Here is a 25,756-nt window from a genome sequence, read left to right as displayed (position 1 = left end):
AAAATTTATCAAGCTCTTTTTTAACCCTAATAGAGTCCTGGCCTTCACAGCCTCCTCGGGCAAGGAGTTCCACAGGTTGACTGTGCGCTGTGTGAAGAAAAATTTCCTTTTATTAGTTTTACTAATTACTAGTAGCCCAAGGGGCTAACTTTCTTCAATGTAGGCATTATATTACAGTAAACTTTCATATTTGGCATTCTATCATCCTGTGCCTTCAAATAACTGGCATTTTAACCATGAGTAAAATTACTTACTTTACCATAATAAGTACAGTATAATGAAAGTAAATGCAGTACAAGTTTAGAGTGTACAATACTATCGTTGGTAGATAAAGTACTTTGCATACATTTGTTTTTCTTACTAGCTAATTTTTTTTTCTTCAGTTATGCATTGCTCTCTATTATCCAGAATAGTTGAATATCCGGCATCCTCCCAGTCCTAGGAAGAGTTTACTGTCTAAAGCAGATATCCACGGATTTGCAGGGCTCTATGCCTCAGCCCTCCTGATTTCCAGTGCAGGCGGCAGGCAGCACCTCTGGAGCTGGGACCAGTCCGTGCCCTTGTACCCCACTTTCGCTTTGCATTGACGTTTCCTGCGCTGTACAAGCCGGGCAGAGGCAAGTGCCAGATAACTTTTACTCGGCTCCAGCTACTGTGGTCCCTCCGCCCTCTTGGAGGACGGGAGCAGAGCACTAGGATTTCATAGCGCGATCGCTTGAGCAGCAGGACGCCCACGCGCTCCCGGCTGTCTCCAGGGTACAGCTCGCCCCGCTTCTCAGCGCAGGCGCACAGTCCTCCCTCTTTTCCGTTTGTAGGCACACTAGGGCGGAGCAGCCCCGGCGTAGGCTATCGAGTGTCTGGGGCTCCTCCCCTCTTTCCGGCAGCTTCCGGTGCCCGGGCAGTCGCCGACCTGTCAATTAACCCTCATATGGAAAAGTGGCCCCGCCCCCTTACACCTATTCGCCAGACGCCCCAGCAAGCGGCAGAGGGGCCGTTCCAACGGCCCTCCCGCCCCCCTCGAGCGCGCGCTGAGGAGGTGGAGCTTGTTCGCGACCAACAACTGGCGGCTGAACGCTCACGCGGCGTTCGAGCGTTTGCGCGTAACTGTGCCGAGCCATGTGGTGACGCAACCCGATAGGCGGGGCTAATGGAGGAGGGCGTGGCTCAGTCCTTGCTGCCCTCTCCGGCGCGGGAGGTGCTCCGCCGCACTCGGGGCATTCGGCCGTTGGATGGGAGACCGCGCCTTGAGGCCGGGGGCTCGGCGCTGCCGCTGAGGATGGAGCCCAGCTCGCAGCGGCCACGCGCGGTACGAACGGGCTGAGGAACTAAAGCAGCAGCAATTTGGGTAATGGGATTCGCGTTCCCCAACTCCGGGCTTCACTGAGCCGCGCCTCAGCGGCCGGGCTGAGCTGAGGTCCTGGTGCGCCCCGGGCTACGAGCTTTGGAGCCAACTCCAGCCGCAGGGTCCCGCGGAGCTCGGCGGCCGGCGCGGGACTCGGGCCGGGCGCCGGCGCGACCAGGGGGTGTCCCTGCGGCCTGGGAGGATGATTCCCCTTAGTCCCTCACTGGGGGGGCGCGCGGCCCCCCCCCCCCCCAACAATCCTCGGAGAAATGTGATTTAAAGAGCAGCCTGGAGGCCAGGCAGCCTGCAGGGAAGTGGCTCCAAGTCGCCCCTGGCGGTGTGGGGAGTGATTGGGCTGCAGGGAAATACATGGGCTGTCCATACGCAAACGTCCGTGTCCGCAGCCCGAGAGCATGCTGACGCCAAGGCTCCACTGACGGGTATGTTACTAATTTTTCTAGTGAGCTCCGTGTACAAGTATGTGCCACCTTGGTTCTCTGGCTCCTGGAAACTGAATCTTCGGACTGTAGAAAACATTTATCCAGACTCCTTAGAAGGCAGTGAATACTGAATCGCACAGGCCTCATGAGTTCTTCATTGCCACACACAGCTTCGCTCCAGGTAAAAAAACAAGTAGTGCTTTAAATATGTTAGCATCTTGTTTAACAAGAAAACAGCAGTTGAAGAATAGAGACCATCAGTCAAAACTGTACAGTAAACCCTCAAAATGCGTGATTTGAAGTTGTGCATTAATGCAAGTTAAGCACAACTCAAAATCCTGCTTCTCCCCACCCCCTTTGGGCCCTATTCAACACCTGCTCACAGCTCCGGCTCATCACCCCTCACGCAGCTCAGCCCCCCTGTACCCTCCACCCCAGGCATAACCCCACGGCCCTAGCCCAACCAGGTTTAATCCTCCCCAACTCCCCCCACCCCCAACCCCAGGACTTACCTTTCTAAAGGAGCTGCAGGTGCTCCTGCTGCAGCCTCTGCTACAGAATGTGGGTTGTGCTGGGGAAAGAAGTCACCCCAATTTATGTGAAATTCCGGTTGTGTGGGAACGTAACCCTCACATAAATTGAGTCACTACTGTATTAGTTTCTTTTCAAGTCATGGAGCAAAGTAAGATGGTGAAGAGGATAAAGAATGCCTTCCTGCTTTATACATCTTAGGCTATATCTGCACTTACTGGGAATGTCGATGGGTGATACACAATTTTAGGTATGCCAATTGCATACCTGAAATTGATTTTGCAGCCATTGACTTTCATCCCTGTCCTCAAAGCAGAAGGTTGATGGGAGTGCTTCTCCTGCTGACAGTCCTTAATCCTTGTGGCTCACGAGGAGTTCCAGGTTCAACATTGACTTTGGAACCTGCTGTTTTGCGCACATGCGAAATGGTACCCCGGAAGATCGAACGTAAGCATTCAATCTTCTGTGGCCAGTGTAGATGTAGCTTAAAGAGAACATGGCAACCTGCCCCATTGTAACCTGAGGAGAATCCTGGAAATCTGTGAGAGTATAGAAAGCTGAATATCTGTAGTGATCGTTCTGTAAATTTAGGCCCTGATCTTACAGACCACTACAATTTGTGTACAGTTTCTTCAATGAGATATCTTTAATTTTACTACTAATAGTGTATGCATGTAAGATTGTCTAGATTGAAGATGTCTGTTTGCAAAAACATAGGCCAATAGCAGAACACATTAACATACCTCCTGCTGATAGTTGTCAGAGAGGCTTTCCTGACATATGGCCTGTCCATGTGGGGCCAAATGTCAGGAAAATCCCATCTGCCAACACCTCCCTTCTTCCTCATGGAACAAGGATGACCGGGATGTCAGCAGAAGGCTCCTGGAGTGGCAGACTTCTGTCGGGAGACCTCAGGGCTCCAACAGAAGCCTGCAATCTAAACATAGCCTAACATTTTTCAGGATTGAGGCCCTGAGACAGTTTTGGAGGCTGGACTGTTGTTCTCAATTACTTTATTCTTCATCAGATTAGCATTTTGGGGGAGTACTTAAAATTCATTTATCTTTATTTGGTAACACTAATTGATAAATCTTCACACCGGTCAGCATGGTCTGCCCATTTCAGCAAGCAAGCTTAAAACTTTGATGGTTTCCTTATTGGTTTGCCTGGTGCTCAAATTTCAGTCACTTGTCAGATTTGGGAACCTTAAACCTCACACACCCAGTGAGGGTGATGAACTGTGGCAGGACACTACCCTACTGGCTGGGGGCTGCCCAGCTTGAGGCAGGCGGTGACTGTCCAGTGAGATGCGATGATCTCTCCCGACGTTGAAGGTAACCCCTGGTGCTCATTCTCTATGCCAGTTGAGCAAGAGCTTATAACCGGTATCTGTTACCTCCCGTGTTGGTTCAACGCTGTTAAGCAATGCTGGAGTACCTCTCCAGGCGCGAGCCTGGGCAAATTTTTTCTTTGGGACCCTGGGCTGCCCAGATGCCAGCGCCCCCCCTCTCGGCTTTACTGATATAGTCCAAAGGAGAGGATAACCTCTACATGTGGTACCAGCTCAGCTGCAGGAGTTGCCCAGTCAATGCCAGCAGTTGGCACAGAACCACCTTAGGAATCCCCTCCGGATTTTCTGTCAGGGTTTACTCCCTTAGCCTTGCTCCTTCCCAGGATAAACCCCAAGGCAGTGGGGCAAATCTTCACAACAGTTTGTATATTTAACAAAGTGTAAACAGGTGATATTGAATGATCTGATTTCAGCTGTGAAAAATGATTGTAGATTAATTTTAGAGGTTAACTAATTAGCTCTTTCAGGCTTTGTGCTTTTAAAGTTGAATTTGTTAGTTTGATCATTAAAAGTAAATTACCATTTAGCTTAAACTGTTTAATTTAATTGTGCTATAAAAATGCTGTTCCTTTCTGATTTTTTTTCTTCTTGACATTTAGGTAGGCTCTAATGCTTCACTTGACTTCTGGTTTTAGTGATTTTTAAATACTTTACTGAAATGTTTGTTTAAAAATAAAAGTAACCAGTGTGCAGAACTATATAAGGATGTAATATTTTAATAGATTTTGTGATTAATTTTTTGTTGCTTATATGTGATACAGTTTTTTTTCTGTAGAATCCTAGCACAGACCTTGAGAACAGAACCATTCAGAAACAGAGGAAAGAACTCCAGTTGTTAATAGCAGAACTGAAAGATCGTGATAAGGAGCTCAATGACATGGTTGCAGTGCATCAGAGACAATTACTAGCCTGGGAAGATGATAGACAAAAAATACTAACTCTGGGAGAACGATGCAGCAGGCTAGAAAGTAAGTACTTTATAGTGCAAATCCCCTGTCCTGTCAGCTGAGCCATGCAGGTGATGCTTGTGCCCTGTAGGGTCTCCTCTGTGTGTAACAATGTTACACTTAAAGGTTTTTTGTTTGTTTGATTTATGTCATCTTAAATGTAATTATCAGTAGCCTTCCAGAGATGGCAACTTCTTCCGTGTACTAAAATGGTATGATTGTGGAGTCACAGGAGATGAACTGATAACATGATAATCTTTTTCCATCTCAAGCCACAGGTGGTTTCCATGAATCCTTACTAGAGAAAACTATCATTCAAAAATTGCATAAAATACATAGGAAAAAAACTATTGGTCTAGCATGTCTGAAGAGCGTTCTCAGTGTGGTAATAAACTATAGCACTGGCCTTTCCTAGGCTATTTGGAATATTTTTTCTCGAACCTCTCTCTCATTTTGTTTTTTTTTTTTTTAAACATTCCATGGATAAGTTGGATTTTACCACCCACTTTTCTGTTCCATAGAAACCTTCCTGTAATATTTTACGTTTTTTACAGGAACTTTACCTTATTAAAAGCAATATAGTCTATTGAGTACTAGTTTAATTTTCATGCTGAAAAGTGAGTTAGCAGTGACTGAAATAGTTATGACCTGCTGCTGAAAGGTCCACCTGGTTGGAGTGCAGCTTAATCTGTACTGTCACTTTTTGTTCAGCCCTTTGTTGTCCCCTTATTCTAGGGGTCTGCAACCTGCAGTTCAAGAGCCGCATGTGGCTCTTTAAGGATTTCTTTGTGGCTCCACATGCTGTAATTGGAAAGCTTATTGAAAATAATGCCCCCTCTTTTTTAAACGAACATCTAAAAGCCCAAAAATGAACAACTCTTATCTAAATAGCAAACAATAAGTGATCTTGAAACATTGGGTAGCTCCCCCTGGTGTCCTCTAGAGCGAGAGAAAGAGAGAAGGTTTGGGAGTGGAAGTCAGGAAGACGGTGGTACAAACACACATGTAAAGTGTGAGGAAATAGAATATATAGAAAGCTTGTAAACATGTATTGCATGACAAATCATTGAGTGTGTGCTGCTCTTAAAATAGAGGTTACAAAAAGTATGGTTTGACATTATTTATCAAGTACTGTATCATATTCACATGCATTGTGGCTCTTGATTTTAGAGTTTTTTCACTGAATTGGAAAAAAATGGCTGCTCTTGCTATTTTGGTTGCTGACCCCTGCCTTAGTCTCAATTGTGCATCTTCCTCTGTCTCTAATTAGGATTCCTGGAATCCATATGTGGGTGGAGAAGGAAAAAGATTATCGCATTATTTTGATTTCTTCTCTCACTAACTTTCCCAGAACATTAAGGATGTAAGGATTTTGTGAGCTTTTTAGCTCTCTGCAGTAAACCCTCGATTTTTACAGACCCCAGTGTAGTGGACTTCGGAAACAAGGGACAGCCCCCTTGTTCCGGATGTCTACTGTAGTCTGTAAAATCCTAAACAACTGCCCCCACCCACCCCAGAAAAAAGTTAAGGGACTTACTAATGCCACCTGGAGGAGCCGATGCCATAGCAGCTCTGGTGTCAGCGTCGGCTCCTCCAGCCGCTCGCTGCTCTGGCATGTGGCAGCTCCAGCAGTGCACTGCGAGGTACCTCCAGTGGCTGCAGTCTGGTAAGTCCCTGACTTTTTTTGGAGGGTGGGGGGACTGGGGCTTGAGCATAAGGGTGGGGTGTGTAATAACATCTTGGATTTAACAGACTTTCCGGGTCAACGGACAACCCTCCCCCATTAATCTGTTAAATTAAGGGTTTACTGTACTATCAGGAATTGATGCACAACTGTGACATAAGGAAGGCACTGGCAGCCAATCTGAATGAGTTTGAGTACTTTGTGTCCTCAGGCATGTTCAAATGGTATCTTACAGAGAATGAATATTCCATGTGTCTTCTTACCATGGAAACAGTAGAATGTCATGGAGGGAAAGAGCTCTTAAGAGCTTAAGATTCGTTACAGCAACCAGCAAGCTCCTTTGCACTTCAGAAAGAAACTACTACCTCAAAAGTTTTTTGTCTTAAAGAACTGTAAATGTACTTCATTAATATAATCTGTTAACCTGTGCAACATTGGTATAAAATATATATTATTGATAACTTTCTGCAAACTCAAAATAGTGACAATTAAGTAGAGAAGAAGCATGTCGGGTAAAATCACTGTCTGTTTCAGGTTTATGCCATTTTGAAGTACTTCTGATTTTTTTTTTAAAAAGCTGGTGTTTTAAAAATTTTAAATACGCCATTTCTTTCCTCAGATGAACTACACAAGAGAAATGAGATGATAAGAACATTAACAAGAAGGTTAAAGCTCTTAGAATCTCAGCAGAATGATCGTAAGATAACACTTGAAAACACTCAACAGAAGCTTCAGGAGCTGTCTCAAAAAGCAACAGATACAACTCTTCATTGTCAGGCCTTGGAGGTAGGTCTTGATGTTGTGACCTTCCATTCCTTATGTGCATACAACTCCCACTGAAGCATGCAGAAAAGTACCTGCAGATGAGGATTGCAGATTTAAATAACAGTAGGTTAATGTAACAGAGATGGCTGTGTTAGTCTATGTACTATCAAAACAAAAAAGCAGGCCAATAGCATATTAAAGACTAACAAAATAACTTATTAGGTGGTGAGTTTTTGTAGGATAGACCCACTTCTTCAGACCATAGGCGTACCAGAACATACTCAATATTTAAGGCACAGAGAACCAAAAATAGTAATCAAGGTTGACAAATCAGAAGAGCAGAGGGGTGGTGTGAGGGAAAGAGTTGAGAGTCAGATAAAACAAAGTATGTAGAAGAGTCCATACAATGACCCAGGTAATTGGCGACCTGGTTCAAACCTCGTGTTAATGTGTTACTCTCAAGGTTTTCAAGTATCAGAGGGGTAGCCATGTTAGTCTGGATCTGTAGAGCAACGAAGGGTCCTGTGGCACCTTATAGACTAACAGAAAAGTTTAGATCATGAGCTTTCGTGAGTTAACTCACTTCTTCAGCATCTGAAGAAGTGAGTTAACTCACGAAAGCTCATGCTCTAAACTTTTCTGTTAGTCTATAAGGTGCCACAGGACCCTTCGTTGCTCTCAAGGTTTTGTGATTGCTGTCTGTCACTGCTTACCAGTGAGGGGATGGCAAAACAGCAGCCATTAATCTGACCAAGTGTAATATTTGCTATTTTGTTATGAATGGTTTTAGAAAGCCACTGCCAGATACTTAATTCGCTATCATGAATTGTAAAATCGTCACGATTTTACATGTGTGAATAATTAACACTGTAGATTTGTTGTTGTATTTTTGTTCATTTAGCAATGATAGCTATATCTAAGTCATACTTTTAAAAAGCTGTCACGATATAGTTTAGTAATGCTTTCAAATTCTCCATGGCATCTCTTACCTGATTGTTTCTAAACAAAGTGTCACCAAAGCGCTGTAAGGTAAATGTGTGGTAGCATAACTGTTTTTTCAGATGTATAATCAGAAGAACAGATAGGGTAAGAGACTTGACTGTGATGGTATAAAAGTTCTGGCAATAGTAACCAGGAGTCCTAACTCATACTCCCCTGTTCTAACCAGCAAATTATAATACAGAATGGAAAATCTGTAATTTTAGCCCTACACTATGCAATGGTGGAACAATGTGAGCTAAATCTTTTTTTAAAGGTGAGCCGTTAAATATCCATTTTAATATAATTAAGAGCCTTCTTTCCCCCTCCAAAACTTTTTATTTAAGTAGTAATTTGTCTTCAAAGCAATTTGAAAACTCTCACTACCCTCCTCATTTTACAGAGGGGTAATCTAATGTGCAGAGAGGAGATACGAGTTGTCAAAAGTAACTGGAAATTGGAGCATAATCAGTATTAGAACTTAAGCTCTCCTGGCTCCCAAGCTTCAGTTTCTGCTCTCCTAATTATGTTGCCTTCCTCTTGACATTAAATGAGTTGTTCATATATTTATCAAAAGAAAGAGTCCCTTAATGTTAAATTACATTACTACTAAATAAAATGTTCAGTATCTAGTCAGTGATTCTTTTTTTCTTCCTATTAGGAGAAAAATGAAAATCTCAACTGTTCAGTGTTGGAGCTCTCTGCTAAAATAGGCCAGCTGCAAGCTAGAGAACAGGAACTTGTTACGATGCTAAAGCTGAAGGTAACGTGTCCTCTTCTTACGGCATGCCCAATGTGTCTGAACAAAACTTCAATATCATTATCTAATGTGACATAATCATTGATCAATAGTGATCAGATTGCTGGATGGTTGACTTGGTGAAAAGTGGAAGAACCTTCAACGCATCAGAAACCCATAGATTCAGAAAGTATAGCTGACTTCTGTAAACACAGTTTCTGATTTGTCCAGAGTTCAGAACAAGTCTTCTCTTTAGTAAAGTTGGATGCTTTCATTATTGCATCAGTATCTATCAGACAAAAACGCAAGACACAGAAAGGAAGATAAAGATTAAGTCATGCTTTATTTTTATATTTTTAAAGGACAAAGATATACTTGAAGCAACCAATCATATTACAGAATTTACATCTAAATTTAAAAAATTAGAAAGTGCATTACGTGCAGCTAAGATGGGGGAATCCAGTGTCAACAAAGAGAGGCAGGATTTCAAACTGAGACTGAAACAACTAACATTTGAAATGAATAAACTGAAAGGTAAGTAATATAGCTGGCACCTAATGCACTGTAAATCTGAGTATGCTTTTCACTTATGAACACGCTTTATTTTAAAGATGATCTCAGTGAAAAGACGAAAGAAAGTAATGAGCAGTGGGAAGAAATCATTCGCCTGAAGCAAGAAAATAACTATTTGAAAAATGAGCTTGCATTTAATGGTGAGTAAAGGGCTGTAGTGCCCAAGGCCTCATGGGTCAGAGATTTTCAGATTGTGATCTGTGGAACACATGCTGGTGGTCTGGACAGAAATAGCTCATCATATCCTTTGCTTTAACATTACCTATTAAATTACACTAAATAAACTAAAAGTATATTCCTAGTATAATTGAACCTCTTTAATTCAGCAACTTTGTGAAATACCATATGTTGGATTAAAAATTTTGGCAGAATGTGGAGGTTGCTGGTTTGCTTTACCTAGTGCCCAGCTCCCAAGGCACATGTGGCTCAGTGTCAGGAAGGTGGGGGAAACCTCCAAGAAAAGTGCTTTGCTTGCTCCCGTTACCCCAGCTGTGGGAGAAGGTGTGACAGCACGCAGAGCCAGTTTCTTCTCCCCACTGCCAGGGTCCAAACCACAGATTTTTCCAGATCAGGGACACCTGGAGTATGGAGGTTCATGTGTGTTGATTTGTGTAATTGCCACTGAGATCTTACAAGATCATGAATGGGTGAGAAGATGGTTATTTGCATTGGTGGGGATAGGTGGGAAAGTGTTGGTTTGAGACCCTTTGATCTAAAGTGTTAGTAATATCAGTAAACATTGTTGACGTTTTCTTCTTCTTACACAACTGTATAGAATATGGTGAAACAATTAAAAACAAGAGTATTAATTGTAGAGCTAATAAGATGACAAGTCTGCAACATGGCTGGGGCTAAGCTTAGGTGCTGAATGCCTTCAGCTTCTTGTTCATGGAAAAGCGTTGTGTTGATCTGGGGACTTCTTAGATGATTACTTTTTGGGACATACTTTTGTTTGTGTATGAGATTTCTCTTCATTGTTTTTCACTTTGATTTATATGGCAAAAATAGTTATTTTAATACTTTTTAAAACAGTTGAGAAAGCAAATAGACAAGATCAGCTTCTTCAATCTGCTAAATCTAAACAAGTCCGAACCGACACAGAACTGTCTAATTTGCGGCAGGTATGAGCCTCATTGCATTTCTTTTCTTTGTTTACAAAAGCACTTTTCAGTAATATTTATCTATACAGAAGTGTATAAAAGTAAATAGAATTAACCAGTTCAGTTAAGGAATAATTTTAATTGCTGCTAAGTCATGAACCCTACATCTTGAACTGCTTGTGACTAGAAGCTATGGCATATGTCCTTGCTCTTTACATGTTCCTAGTAACTAAAAATTAGAGCGCTGAGTTAAATCAAAATGCTTGGTGCTGTAACAAAGGCTATATCTCACACAGATTTATGCAGATGCTCAGCTTCACTCACTGGGAGGAGTCACACCTGCCCAGTGTAAAATTGAGCATATGTGTGAGGTTTTACAGAATTGGTTTCTAAAACTAGATGAAAACTGACCATGAATTAAAATAAATAACTTTACCAAATATTTACTGCATGCGTACAAAATAAAATGCACTTTCAGAATAATATTTTGTGATCCGGGGAAACTAAACTTTAAAAATTGTGGCCTTCGTTTTCTGAGGAGCTGAGAATTTGTACTTATTAAAACCAGTGGGAGCTTCGAATGTTCCACACCTTGGAAAATCAGATCCTTAATGACTGAAGTGAGTTCACTCATTAAAGAACACTAGATTCAATGGCACTTTTTGTATGAGTAGCAGTCTTGGAAGTTGTCTGTGTCAACTATAATCCATCTCTAGTAACTTTTATTCTCTCTTTACAATATCTGTGTAGTATTAATTGAATATAGTGCATGTACTTCTTGACTTGGTAATGTCATGTTTAGCTCAAGCAGCTACAATTTTTCACCATGGGATGGCTGCTTTTTTTTAATAGGATTAAAGAAATTCCTGATTCTATAGAACCAAATTTTATTTCCCATTTACTCCAAGAGACCATTGGACATGTTTTTTGTTTGAATATCTGTATTAGTTTGTAAAATGCTCTGGAGATCGTTTTGAGATGAAAAGAAATATATTAATGTAAGATGACATTCCTTGTTCTTCAGAGTTTCACTAACTGTTTTATCACTCTCTGGAAGTAGATCTATGTAAAACAACAGCATGATCTGCAGTTTCTTCATTTCAACTTGGAGAGTTCGCAGGACTTATGGCGGAAGCACAAGGGGGATGCACATGAATCAAAGTAAGTTGGGTAATGTGGCTTTCATAATTAAGCAACGAATCAATCATATGACAAATTTAGAGTATTCTAAAATAATGCATAGTATTTCAGCATGTACATATGTTAAAATTGACAGCTATGGCCTGTGATCCACAAATATGCAGTAATCTTCTAGTGTACTTTTCGGTTATATGGTCAAGAGATATACACTATATCAGGATGGTAAATTAAAAGAAAGTGGTGGCTTGCCAGGGTTAGTCCCTGGCGAGCCACTGCTGCTATATTTACCTATGCCTCCACAGTTATCCTGTAATTGCAGCTCTTGTTGGCTGTGGATCACTGTTTGCGGCTAATGGGAGCAGAGGGAAGCAGCATGGACCAGTCCCATAGGCGATCCATGACCAGCGAGAGCTATGATCGCCAAATACCTGTGGAGGTGCGGGTAACTGGTGAACTGGATCCAAACCACAGGTTATTTGCCCACCCCTGCGTTGTATGATAGTTACAGATTAGAGCAAAGGCTTTGGGTCAGACAACTTCTGTGTCAGAAATAAAATTTCATAAAAGCAAATTACATGAATGATTAGAGAGCACTTAACAAATGTTTCTAGTAAAATAAGCCATAGCATTGTGAATAATGGTAATTTTTACCCTCTCTTTATGTCTGTTTAATCATTGTGCCTTGTAACATTCTACTTATTTAATGAATCTGGTCCTTATTATGCTTCAGATTTTAAAACCTTTCGGGCTCTGGGGCTTCCTTGAATTTTTAGATTGATGTGTTTTCCAGAAGATAGCTAAGAGCTCCCAAAGAGTATTTTTTTAGTGATTATGCCTTATACTTTTCCTAGCCATGTACTTCTACCTGGATGCAAGCCTTCATAAAAAAGTGTTTGCATTCAAACTTTTTTGCACCAAATTACATTTTTTTTCTTAATGCCTGTTTATGCATGGGTTACATGTGCAGTATAAAAGCTTGTTTCACCTTTAATGTGTTTTGTTATTCATATTGAATATCAGCAGTGGATTCTCAACCTGTGGTCGTTGGACCCCTGGGGATTCAGACTGTCTGAGATTTCCAAAGAGGCTTGCAACTCCATTCGGCATTTTTTAGGGGGTTGCACATGGAAAAAATGTTGGCTCACTGTCACAGATGCAACTTTCTTGTTTTCCAGCATGCATTCAGTACTTAGACACTGGTATGTTGGTGTTCTTTTCTCTGTCTTTTGTGAAATTGCTCAAGAGATGTGCAGAAATGGAGCAGCATAAAACTGGCATATTTACTTTTTTTTGCCAATTTAGAATTGGCTTTTGTTTTCTGTCTGGAAAAATCTGAGCGCAACTTATAATTTCCTATAAGTTCTACAATGCATAATATGTGTAAAATATAAAAAGACTCTCCCAGTTCCTGATCCTGCTATATACAGTGCATGGTTTGACAGCATTATCAGTGTGCCAGTGGGGTTCTATGAAGGCAGAGCTCTCCGCCTGTATATTGCATATCTAGCACAAGATGAAGCCACAATCCTGCAAAATATTGTTTATACCAAATATAATTCATATTGTGAATGCAGAATTTATAACTAGAGTTCTTTATCATGTCATTATAGTATAGGTTTGGTATTATCAGACCTTGAAAATAGCAACGAGAAAGACACAGTTAGCAGTGAAGGCACTCAGAAAATACCTGAGGAATATGGGACGACACAAGCTCAAAAAGGCAGTCTAAAAAAAATCGGTAATGTGTGTGAAGCAAAAACTAGGAAACTATTTAATGTGTCAGATATGGAAGGAAGTACCTCCACCCGCTTAAATCAGCTTCAGAAAGTCTTTAAAGGCTTATTATGTGAACAAAAGGCTTTGTTTATGGAAGATGAAAAGCAGAATGCCTCATTAAGCACTGATGAACTAGACAGCAGAAATGTGTCTGATAGAAACAGAATGAACTCTGTGGAAGCCAGGGAAACGTCTCAAACGTCACAAGATGGTGCATTTCTAAGCAGAGATCAACAAAACTTTGGAGTGTCTTTACCTACACATGAACATTGGCTCAGCTTCATTCCTCATTTAGGGTCATTAAATTGCTGGCATCGTGGGTCAAAGCAGTGTAACAGAACTGATACTGAGTATAATGAGCAGACAGAGACAGTGGGAAGCTCATGTGACCAAAAGAGCAGAGAATCTCCTGGCCCAATTTCCATAGATGAATCTGGCTTCTGTCCACTTAACTCCATAATAGACAAAGCTGCATGTTATAAGCCATTAACAGATCTGGAATGGATGCAGATTTTCAAACCTGTACAAGGAGATGGAAATGTGTGGTACAGAACAGTTTGCAACTGTCACGAGGCTGCACACAAGATAAAAAGTACCAGCCTAAAAAGGTTACGTATTCATTTTACGTTTGAAAGGCTAGTTTATATTGGTAAAGCTATAATTATGTAGAAGTCTGACCTACCCCATAACTTGTACAAGATAAATACTTCAAATTTATTAAGTTGACAATGTTCCTTTAAAACTTAAGTCTTTGTGTACACGAACCAGCTTCTAGTTACACAAGTTGGACAGTGTAAATGCTTTTTGTCCTTGAAATAACTCCACCCCCTGGAGCCGGATTCATATTGTCAACAGGAGAGTGCTACTGCTGACAGTGACCCATTTACACTGTCATTTGTCATGGTAAAATCTAGTTTTGGTGGTGAGGGGAGTGGGTTAAAGCACCTGTGAACAAAATTTTTGTTCCTCAGTTGGCAGTATGGACACAAGTTAAATTACATAGTTTCAAGTATCACTTTGTTTTTTCTCACCTGTTTTGTGAAATTTCAATCCAGGAAATAGGGAAACCTGAAGTTGATTATGCAGAGTGCTGTCAAATACAAAATAAAGTAAGGGAGAACAATACATTTGTTTGGCTCAAGTGACGCTGGTAGGTAACACTAGTAGGTAAAACAGTTTCAGACAGAGGTGGGTGGTTGTCTTTTTAAAGATGACACCTTTTTAAGGCAGAGAGAAAGCCGTGCTGGTCTATATACTATCAAAACAAAAAAGCAGTAAAGTAGCACTTTAAAGACTAACAAAATTTTATTAGGTGAGCTTTCGTGGTCTGTCCCACGAAAACTCACCTAATAAATTATTTTGTTAGTCTTTAAAGTGCTACTTACCTGCCTTAAAAAGAAAAAAGCAGTAATCAAAACTGGTCACTGAAGTTATTACAGGCTGAACCTCTAATCCATCACTCTCTCACCTGGCAACATCTGTTATCCAGCATGGTTTTAGTTACCTGAAAAACCACTTATCATGGGTGTGACCCAGTTTGCTGTGATCAGTTTGTTTACAGCCACCACTCCTGGCTCTCAGTGTTCTGTGCTGTTATTTAGCTATAATTTACTTTTAAATGTCTTTTAAGAGCCCAGTAAGATGTCTAGCAGCATTATTAACACTTCCACAATACTGATCTCCCATGGGCCTGCAAATTTTCAGGTCCCAAGGGTGCCAGATTAGAGATTCATTCTGTATCCTTTATTCCAATTGATAACTGAAAAATAATTAAAATGAATACTTTTTATACATGCGGCTTTAAATTAAATCATCTTAGTTTAGGAAAGAAAATTAAATAACTTGCTGGTTTCATAATAAAGCCAATAGCTTAAGATGGTTTTGATCTCTCAACAATTTTAGTTGTCTGATGAGGTCTGCTAACAGGGAAGGAGAAGAGGAGGCAGTTCCCCTAGGGCTCCTGACTGCTGCTGCTACTGAAGCACTGGCCAGATCCTGGGCCCTTTTAAATTGCCACTGGAGTGCTGCACTAAGATTGCATGCAGCTCTGAGGGATGGGAGAGAGGCAGCCAGAATGCAGGCTCTACGCAGCCAGAGGGATGGCTTCCCTCAGCCCTGTCTCTTCCACCTGCGGCCCATTCCCTTCTGGGAGTAGGTAGCTAGGTATGTGTGTCACTGAAGAGACATTATCACACCGTTTTAGAGAGAGAAGTGGACGAGCTGACTCTTATATTCAAATTCGGCACATTAAGACATGGTATAAATCGTGATGGGAACTTTCTGAGTCACTATAGGGGCTCGTCTGCATACTTGGCTCAATCTAATTCTTGATCTCCTCCCCCCCCCCCCCCGCACCCCTCCACTCTGATTTGCTTACCTTGATTATCTTTTTCTGATTTGTCCTCCTTGCTTACTGTTTTTGGTTCTCTGTGTCTTAAATATTGAGTCTGTTCTGGTCTGGCTATGGTCTGAAGAAGTGGGTCTGTCCCACGAAAGCTCACCTAATAAACTATTTTGCTAGTCTTTAAAGTGCTACTTGACTGCTTTTTGTTTTGCTGAGGTAACATGTACATGGTGTTACACTGACAACAGACAAGAAAATTCAAAGCTGTCACTATTATAGTGAATCTACTGTGACAGCAGCTGTGCACTGAGGAGAACTTCCCTTCAATCTCCCTCAGAGTGCCTTTTTCTTTTTCCTTCCAGTTACCAACATTATCTAACGGGCTAAATCCTTTGGATCATTTTACAAAGAATTCAACCCCCGTTTCCACTTAGCTGTTCACTAAACACAGAACAGGTACTTCTCCTCAGCTGGTGCACGTCAGCTAGATTTACTGCAATAGATTTACACAGAGGATCTTGCTCAGAGACTATATTCTAACATTGAATTGTATGAACTTGTAGGAGCGTGTCTCATATGCTGACTCTTTTTCTTGTTTGTTTAAAACAATACAATGAAAGTTGTATTAGACCTAGTTTACTTCTGGGACAAAAGCTTGCTGAATAGGCATCTGTTTGAAATGGAATGCTGTTCTAGAGTATTCCCACATAACTTAGTACTGTATTGCATTTGTAAACCAGCTTTTTATTTTGCACTATCCATAAATCATTTCTGTCCCTCTGCTTCCCTTTCTTCTACCTTTTTTCTTCCCACCTGCCCCAAGAAACAAAAACTTTACACCATTTCCTAAGAAGCACTACATTCCCAGTGAGTTCTTGCATGAGAATTAGCTATAAACTTTAACATAATTCCTTTGTCTCTGTCCCCCTAAAGTCACACTTGGGAACAGATTCAACCCTGGTAGTGAAGGCTATCTTCTCCCCTGCACTGGCATAAGAAGGTTACAGTCTACCTAGCCTGGGTTTTGCCCCGATGAGTGCTGGTGGGGGGAGTTGCTCCAGTTTATCTAATGGATGTGAATGCAGGTTATATTTTTAATTGGAGCATGAGACTGGTTGCTCACTGTAATATTGCTGCTGGCCTGTGTTACTGCTTGGTTTGAACAAGGCCCATTTGAATCTTGATCCAAACCACTCAAGCACATTTCCTTTTCCCATTTTCCACCCCATCATCTTCAAAGTTGGACCAATGTGTGAAGTGACCACCTAAGCCAAGAGTGACAGGTGCCTCAACCTCTCAATCCTCTCCCTCCTCAAGAGTTCCTTCTTTTAAAAGGTTCATAGAGATTAGCTCATGTCAGTCAAATACTCTTTATACTTCAATAGTTTATAGTCAGTCGGGTGACCATCCATCCTGTATTGGCCAGGGCAGTCCTGTATTTCTGACACTAAAAAGACATCCTGCCTTATTTTTTAAAAGGGATGAATCGTCCCTTGTTGGACCTTCCGCCCCTGGTCCCTCCCCACGCCCCAGCCTCGGGGAAGTATGGACAGCTGCCGCTTCCCCCAGGGAAGGGGCCAGCAGCTTCAGCCTCCTTCCCGGCTCCCTGATGCTTGGTGGAGCCACCCCTCCCCCCATATCTCCCTGTCCAGTATTTGGGACAGGGAGAGATGGTCACCTTAATAATCAGGTGACTAAAGTTAAACAAAAAAATTTCTGAGAACGTCTTCCTTTGGGTCTTCCAAAGCACCTTTCTTAGACTTTAAGTTCTTTGGGGTAGATATGTGACATTTCTCCTGTTGACCCTCCCTTACTCCTCTCAAGAGTAAGTGTATAGGGGGTCAGCTGCAGATCCCAGAGAGATTGATTTTGTGTGTCTTTCCCAGACATGCATAATGGAGGTCCGGAAGACTGACCCTGACCATCAAGTGTGGACATACCCTTAGAGAGAGAGAGAATCCATGTAATATTAATGTCCTTGATGTGTACATTGTAAACATTGTAGAGAGGGGTTTGTGGTGCTATGGTTGAGTGTCATAATGAAGGGTCACTGGTATTGTGTTGGATGTGATTATTGCTTTACTTTGCTATTTAATTGGTTCTTCAATATGTGGTGGTGTGAAGAAAAATATGTGTGGAAATATGTGTAGGTGGAATTCTTTTGGGAAAAAAAGCTTTACATACATATATTAATGTCAACTTTGGAATTTTTTCATCCTCTGGGTGTACTAATCTTTCTAATAAGTGATTGGTCTAAAACTCAGTGTAAAAAGCTGCAAGATGGTGCATCTGAAGTTTTAGGCTGGACAAGTCTTGCATGCTGTGGGGTATGTTTCCAAAAGTCAGGCCCAGTCCCACACTGTTGTTACCTTTTTGACAGATCTGAAACAATGCACCTTTGGTTTCATATTCTGAAATCCAATCCAGGCAGTTGGTTTTATCCATAGTTAGAATCTGAGAAATTGTGCTTAAATACCTGTTTTCCTTCCCACCTGTCCCCCCTGCCCTTATTTAAGCGCAAGCGCGCGCACGCACACACGCACGCAGAGAGAGAGAAGTCCAGTGTGGGAAGAAGCCGACCAAAGTGGAAAAATAACTCCTAAATGCTTAACATTTTCACTTAATGTTTAAAGCTATGGCTTTAGACTTGTTTAAAGGTGGTTTTCAAGAAAGGGAAAGTTGGAGGTAGACAATGAGCGTGGGGTGCTGCCTTCATTTAGGTTTAAGAGGAACCTTGATAGTTATTTCTTATGCTGTCATTTAAGGTAAACATGTTAAACATGGTAGCATATCTGCTTCTTCATGGAAGTATTTCAAAACTCCTCCCTTATACTTAGAAAATAAGGCTGGAAATATCAAAGCACTTAAGCATGAGGATAAGTTTTTTAAAAAGAGTAATGTCATTGATTTAGGGCATCTCTTCACTATCCGCTGGGTCAATGGGCAGCAGTTGATCTAGCAAGGGCTCAGATTGACTGCTGAAGGCTCTCCCCTCAAATCCAATACTCCACCAAAATGAGAAGAATAAGTGGAGTCAATTGGAGAGTGTCAGCTGTCAACTGAATGCAGTAAGCAGACTGAAGTGCATCAAGTTTAGCTACATTATTCATGCCCTGGGCCCTCAGTAAAGTGGACAGGATTGCACTTATGCATGTATTGACTGCTTTGCTGCCTCGAGGTCACAATGTATTTATGTTGCAATATGACTTAGTGAGTTTACTGGTGACGTTATTTCAGGAAATATCTAAATTTTGTTGGCAGTGAAGAACATGTGGATCTGAATTCCTTTTACTTGGACTCTCCCTGTTTGACGTCCACACAGAAGAGAGATGGGCCCCACAAATGTGAGAAATTCTTCGATGCAGACCTCCCTTCAGAAATCAGTAACTTATCAGTGATTCAGCCAGGAAATAAGTGCACCAGTCCTACTATCAACTATGTCAGTATCTAGGTTCATAACGTGATACATTAGTTTTAGGGTGGCTAAAATAAGTGCATTTACTTTCACAAAAGAGTGGGTGTGTGTCTGGTTTTTATTAGGTGTCTTTTTTACGTAAGAAATAAATTAGACTTTAAAAAAAGGTTTTGAAGAGTTGTCAAGTCACAAATCGTGATATAAAAATTATTTTTCTTACAGATTAAAACCAAGGTCACTTTAAAAATCTTCTTGCTTTGTCATATCTGCCTTTTACAAATATTTTCTTTAGTCAGCTAATAGTTAATATCACTTCCTGTGTCCTGTCATGATTAGCTCGATGTTGCAATATATAGGGTTGCAACTGAGGCAGGGCAGATAATTCTGGCCTTATTGATGGTACCATTGTAGGGGGCAGAGCCAGAAGGTCTCTCTCTCCAGCAGGGACTAGATAATAGCAAGCCTGCCTGTACAGTGGTAGTCCCCATTAATCAATCCCACTAAATCTTGGGATCTGAAATTAACTGAGCGCTGCTGTTAGAGGCTGATGAGTGACAGTTGTTTCTTGTTCTGCTTCCTGACAGTGAACTTCTTCCCCTTTCCCATCTCTTTATTCTTATTCTGTAGTCACTACCTTGTTGCTATTTCATGGTTATGATCTGCTATTACAATGTCTTGATTCTCGGTGTTCCAAGCCTGTGTTTGCTTTTTGTGTTGTGCAGGCTGGATTTATTTATAAATTGCAAATGATGTTTAGATTCCTGTTTGTACTGTGTGTGGGTTTTGTTCTCTGATACATGATCACAACTAAGTTTTGATCCTAGAGGAAGGAGATTAATTCACTGCTCCCAAGTGGGAGACTTCAAGTCAGACGTTAAAATCATAGGGGCAGGAATGAGTTATCATCTGGTCCCTCGATACTGTGTATCCCCAAATTCCCATTCTTTCTATATTAGATATCAGCCTTTCATTCTGTTTCCCATAGACCCAAATGATGCTGAATCCTCATGTGAGAAAGTGAGCAATAACTTAGCACTTATCCTGACACCTCACAATGTGAATTCTGAAGACCTAATAGGCCTAGGATTACAATCTCACCTAAAAGTTAAGCGTACTTCTCTAATCTTGGATATATGCTGCTTGTCTTTAAGTATAGAAGTGGGTCAGTGACCACCTGCTGTCTCCCCTTTCAACAGCTGACCAGACACTGATGTACTGAAACTAGTAAGAAAATTGCTGCCTTTTCAGCTATTTGAAAAATGGGCTTTTGTCTCCTCGTTGGCCCGTCTTGAACAATACTATGTGTGTAGCTATATATGCATCTTACCCTGAACAGACTTTCAATAGAAATATTAGCATTTATAAGTTCTGGAATGGTTTATAGTACAGTGCATTTCAAAGTTGCTTTTTTCCCGTTTCTCTTTTTTCAAATAATGCCAAGTGGTAATACTTCACATTAGCAGTCAGTGAACATGGTTTTTAAATGATCATTGTATAATTTTGGTTCAATTTCTGTTTCTTCTAGGACTCCTGTTCACCAACAAGTAAGCTCCAGCGTTTGCTGGCTGAATCTCGACAGATGGTAGCTGATCTGGAGCTTACCACTCCGCTCCATATTACCCCTTGTTGCAGTCCTAACAGCAGCAGTATTAATACGGTATTTATCACTTTTTCATGTGGCTGGATTTAGACTGTTAGGAAGAGTTACTACAAATATTCTTTTCCTTTTGTTTGGTTTGTACTTTGACATTATAGATTTTGCACTTTACTGATGGGGAAAATCATGATATATTTTTTTATAATAGTGTCAGAGCCAAATTTTGCGCTGTCTTTACTCCTCTATCTTCATGTGATCAGAACAGAATTTGGCTTGTGTGTCTAAGTACAAGCAAGGAAGATGTTGTTTTGGAGCAAGTTGTGGCAGAAGGGCAGGTAATGCAGAACACAAAAATCAGTTAAGTCTCAAAACCAGAATTAGCCTATTGTCACCTGGTCTCATTTATGGGGAGAAAGTTGATATCTGAGATTAATGTGTGGTATTTATGATTGGTTGTAGCATAGGCATAAATCAGATTTCACAAAGAATTATTTTAACATTTAATTTCTTTAGTTCTTTCATTGCAAAATTAAAGATAATGTATTGAGTCTCAGTGGAAGTGCGTGAAAATATCTGTATGTCGTTATCACAGATGTAAATCTTACGTACTCTGTACACCGAACATTGACATACATATTAAGCTTGCAGTATGTGCTGTCGTCAGAATATGAAGATTAAAGCTTCGATCTCTGCTCTTTCCTGTCCTTGCTCTGCCTCTTCTACCACCTTCCCTCTTAAGGCAGCCTGGGGAATTAACAGGGCCAGTGCCTGCAGCAGCTACTTCCAACCCCCACTCCCTTCCTGCACACAGCATCAGGGGTGGTGGAACAAGGTGACCCCACTGCTTTGCTCCCCCAGTTGCATCACTCCACTTCACTTGGGAGTGCAGGGGCAGTCTCTTCCCTGGAGAAGTGCAGCTGGAAGAACAAAGTAGGTGGGGCTGCCTTGCGCCACTTCTGAGGCCAGTGAGTGTAGGGGAGTAGATCTCTCCTGAGGGTGCCACACTCCTTCCCCACTGCTATTTCCCCTGCTGGCTGATCTCTTCTGCCCACATAGGTGTGGTGCATGTTACCTCTTGTGCCCCTACATGTGTTGCCCTGTCTATTCATCAAGATACTTCAAATCTTACCTGAAAATGTTCTCCATAGCTTTTAATTTCATGCTCCTGCTACAATTTATTTTTACATTATAGCAGTATGATTTTTGTATGAAGGAGTCTCTATAAAATATCATTGTATTAGGTGCTATCTCAGCAGTAGAGAGCTCAGCTAGGGCAGAGGAATGTATATAACCATAGCCCTAATTCTCAGGTGCAAATAAAAAGGAGGAAAAGAATGAGATGAGTTGAAGAGTACATATATATCTTTCTGTGTCAATGTTTATGATCCGCTATGTTTTTTTTTTAAATATATACTTGGTCTTTTTATTTGATATTATAGGCAATAGAATGTACAGAAGCTTTTTCCAAAATGCAACTGTCAACTATGGGAGAAAGTGACACAAAACTTTCGCTGTTTTCTCTATGATCTTGGTAAGTCACTTTTTCTGTCCTGTTTTTTTAATTTTGTGATGTTCATAAATGCAATAATTTTCCACTTAAAATAGGTCTAGTACAAATCTCTAGGTGCATATACAATAAAACTCATGTACATGAGACATGTAGCAGCAAACTGATGTTAGCTAATGCAGCCAATAACTCCTCTGATTTCTCCCTCAAAAAAACTCTGGGTAATTAGACATTGCAATTCAAGCCCTAATTCTGCAGTTCATTCCATGTGATTGGTGGTCTGTGCTGCACAGGGCTCCACTAAAATTATTGGATCTATGAAAGGGCACAGCAGTTATCTCCAGATACAAGAGATTAAAGGATGAAGGCCTGAGGCATTACTGAAGCAAAGAAGTGGGGAGTGAATTCTCGGGCCATGGGTACAGAGAGTGGTCTGTCCCCAGCCTCCAGAACTGGAAATCTAGACAGTCTTATGGAGCTGACCTCAAGCCTCCAAAACTTCAACCCATGATATGTTGGGGTGGTTCTTGTGGCCAAAAAAACCAAAACACCTCTTTTAGTACTAGTGTAGACAAGGCACTTGAAGCTGGCAATATAAGCACTGTGTTGTCTAGACCTACAATAACTCCTCACTTCATACTGTAATTATATTAATATAGACTTAACTAAAATGATAAGCACATCCAATTTTTCCATAAGAATTAATGTAAATGATTGGAGTAGAGGGGTGCTTGGTTCCAGGTGATTTTGTTTCAGCAGACAAAAGACTGCATATGCATAAGCAGCACTTCATTAGCCTAAATCTTCCCTGTGGCAACCTTGAAGTTCCTTCCATTACACCTTTGAGGAGTAAAGGGACTTTGAAGTAGTGCAGGCACTTCAAAGTACCCATGGCTGACCCATGGCTACATACAAGCTGGCACTTTGAAGTTGCCTTGGGGGAGATTTAGCCTAATGAAGTGCTGCATGTGCACCGCAGCACTTCAGTGGTAATCTCCCAACACGGTAATTACCATAATAGATGCAAGGCAGTGACTGCAAACGCTTCTCTGCAGAAACTGAGCATGATGATGAACCGACACTATCCAGCTGGAGTGCACTGCTCTCTGCTCCAGATGGTGCATCTATGCCTGCACAGTGCTGAGGGGGTAGGGGATGGATATATATATATCTCTCTTGTGCTCTCTGAGAGTGTGTGTTTTGAAAGGGGCAGATTCATGTTGTCCATTTAAGTACGCTGACTCCAGTTCAAGTACACTGCCCTTGTAAGTAGACAAGGAAATGGAGACATGGGTCACTGTAGCCGTGATATCCTGCTTTGTGGAGATGGGACATCCTGACATCAGCACTCCCCCAATTCCCATCCCACACAGGAAGTGGGAGGTTCTCAGGGGCAACTCCAAGGCAGCATGGCAGTGTGGAGAGGGGCAGCTGAACTCCAGGGAACTTAGGAGAGCTTATGGGAGGGTGCAGGGGCTGCCAGCTCACCCTGGTTCCAAACCCCCCCCAAGGGCAGGCTACTTTTCCAGAAAATACTACAAATAGTGGACAAGGCAGACAGCTAAACGACATAAAGGAGCATTGCACAACTTTAGATGAGCATGTGCTCTAATAGGTAAGCAGTGTAACAAGGAAGCAACATTAACCAGGACAACATTAAGTGAGGAGTTACTGTATTCTGAGCAGGGTGAAATGACATGGTGAAATGCCAGCAGCTGCCTGGGATATGAACAAAAGTTAGTAATAAACTTAAGAAAAAGTTTAAATTAAAATAGCCTACATTACATCTAGCCAAAGATATATAGACTATAAGCCATAATGGGCTTTATATATCAAGACCAACAGCCTGACCTGTATCTGGAAACCAGTCAGGCACTGAGCACAAATGCGATATGCTGAAAAGGCAAGTTACTGCAAAATGCTGAGCTGCCTGAGCATGAGCTGATAAAGCACTAACAACCTTTTTCACATGAAGCATGTGAGTGATCCTCCACCTCAGCCATAACACCCCCGCCATGAAAGATTTGAAGGAACTTGTCCACAATCATGTGGTGCAGATCTCTTAAACTGTTTCTAGAAACTTTGCACACTACCTTAAAAATTGATATAAACTGAATCCAGACCAATCATCAAAGTTTATAGCAGACAAGAAATAACTTCAGTGTATGTTTAAATTGATTATGCCCCTAAATGAAAACATGTTTACTGCTTAGAAATCCTCAACTGGAAGATTCTCGGTCTCAATTTCCTATCTAATTGCCAAATCTTTGACTACCTGGGCTTCATCACTCAGTTATTTTACTTCTAGAAAAAAAAAATCACGTGGAGGGAGTCTAAAAGTCCTAAAACCGGTGAAAACAATGAGAAAAATAGTTATGTTAAGAACTTGGTAGCTAAGGCATGCACAATTGCTTGTAAATCCTGACTCTCAGGATTACACAGAGTAAAAAGGAGTAATTGTACAACAAGAGACTTGCAGACCTCTTACGTGGTTTACACAGAAATTAAAAGAATTTATGTAGCAACTCTCCAGTGATGTCCCTGCGGGATACTGCTTATATGCATTTCACCCTATGAAACAGCTTTCTTCCTCTTAACATCTCTAATGGCTTCACTGGTATCTTTTTTTCCATGTCGTAGGAAAAAAAAGTTTCAATTTTTATTATGTGTGTTAGAGGATTCAGTATGTTTTTAATTGTTCCCCCCTCCTTTTGTTGTTCAGATTCCTTGCATGGTTGGAGGAAACAAAAACAACATCTTTACTGTGTGCCAGGAACAAAGAAGGACGTCTTTGTTAAATAAAATGTCTTTTGAAAACTGAAGATCACTGCTACGTATAAGCTAAAATTGACGGTCACTAAACATTTGGCCATACCTCTCAAGAGCGTTTGAAAATTCTACAAGTGCCAAAAAGATGTCACAGTATGCTAGAATGCATTTTGTATTTCTTAATCATAATTATGCTAAGATGAAAAAGAAAATCCTTTTTTATAGCTCGATACTCAGGTTAAATTGCTAGCTTGGTTTTTAAAGAGAAAATAGAATAAATTCGTAAAGGTGACTTTTTAAAAGTAGAATTATTTTATTTACAACTTTCATAGTTGTGCATGAATATTTGGTATTTACAGTGTATATCAGCAAAGTGTGTATTCCTATTAGTCCATTTGTCTTAGTTCAGGACATTTTGCCATGTAAATAGATATGAATAATGTTTATGGGAAGGTGCTCATTACTGCAAGAACTAGGTTTGATCTCCTATCTTGCTGAAATTTGGTACCCTTCATCCACAATATGGGCAAAATAATGGTCATGGGCTGTTTATTCTTATTCTACTACTTGTAAGATCATGAGTTGATACGGACTTTTTAGCCATTTGATAATAGCCATGGATTTAATGTGTACATTCTTTTAAATATTTTAACTATGCCTTGTGTATCTGTGACCTGTTCAAAAAAGTAGGGAACTATATTATTACATTTGAAAATATTTTTAACTGAAAAGGCCATACAAATGAATAAATACCCTGC

The 25,756-nt window shown here is 41.0% G+C and overlaps 1 protein-coding gene across 3 annotated transcripts; it reads left to right on the top strand.

Annotated features, from left to right (window-relative positions):
* The first annotated feature begins 1,167 nt into the window (after nt 1-1,167).
* On the top strand, nt 1,168-25,756 carry CCDC62 (coiled-coil domain containing 62). Of its 3 annotated transcripts, XM_075012944.1 has the most exons (14): nt 1,192-1,345; nt 1,804-1,963; nt 4,440-4,632; nt 6,915-7,081; nt 8,700-8,801; nt 9,140-9,311; nt 9,389-9,490; nt 10,383-10,471; nt 11,511-11,611; nt 13,201-13,974; nt 18,972-19,149; nt 20,651-20,782; nt 22,162-22,253; nt 24,952-25,756. In XM_075012944.1, the coding sequence occupies exons 2-13, from the start codon at nt 1,928-1,930 to the stop codon at nt 22,246-22,248; spliced, it is 2,133 nt and encodes a 710-aa protein (XP_074869045.1). In that variant the 5' UTR covers nt 1,192-1,345; nt 1,804-1,927; the 3' UTR covers nt 22,249-22,253; nt 24,952-25,756. The 3 variants fall into 3 exon arrangements, with proteins under 3 accessions (XP_074869043.1, XP_074869045.1, XP_074869044.1); XM_075012943.1 differs by lacking the exon at nt 13,201-13,974; XM_075012942.1 differs by lacking the exons at nt 18,972-19,149; nt 20,651-20,782; nt 22,162-22,253; nt 24,952-25,756 and having other exon boundaries at nt 1,168-1,306; nt 13,201-14,653.

Source organism: Carettochelys insculpta, chromosome 18 (genome assembly GCF_033958435.1).
Source record: "Carettochelys insculpta isolate YL-2023 chromosome 18, ASM3395843v1, whole genome shotgun sequence".
Taxonomy (NCBI): Eukaryota; Metazoa; Chordata; order Testudines; family Carettochelyidae; genus Carettochelys; species Carettochelys insculpta.
The sequence above is the reverse complement of the archived record's forward strand: the minus strand, read 5'-3'. Positions and strand labels throughout refer to the sequence as shown.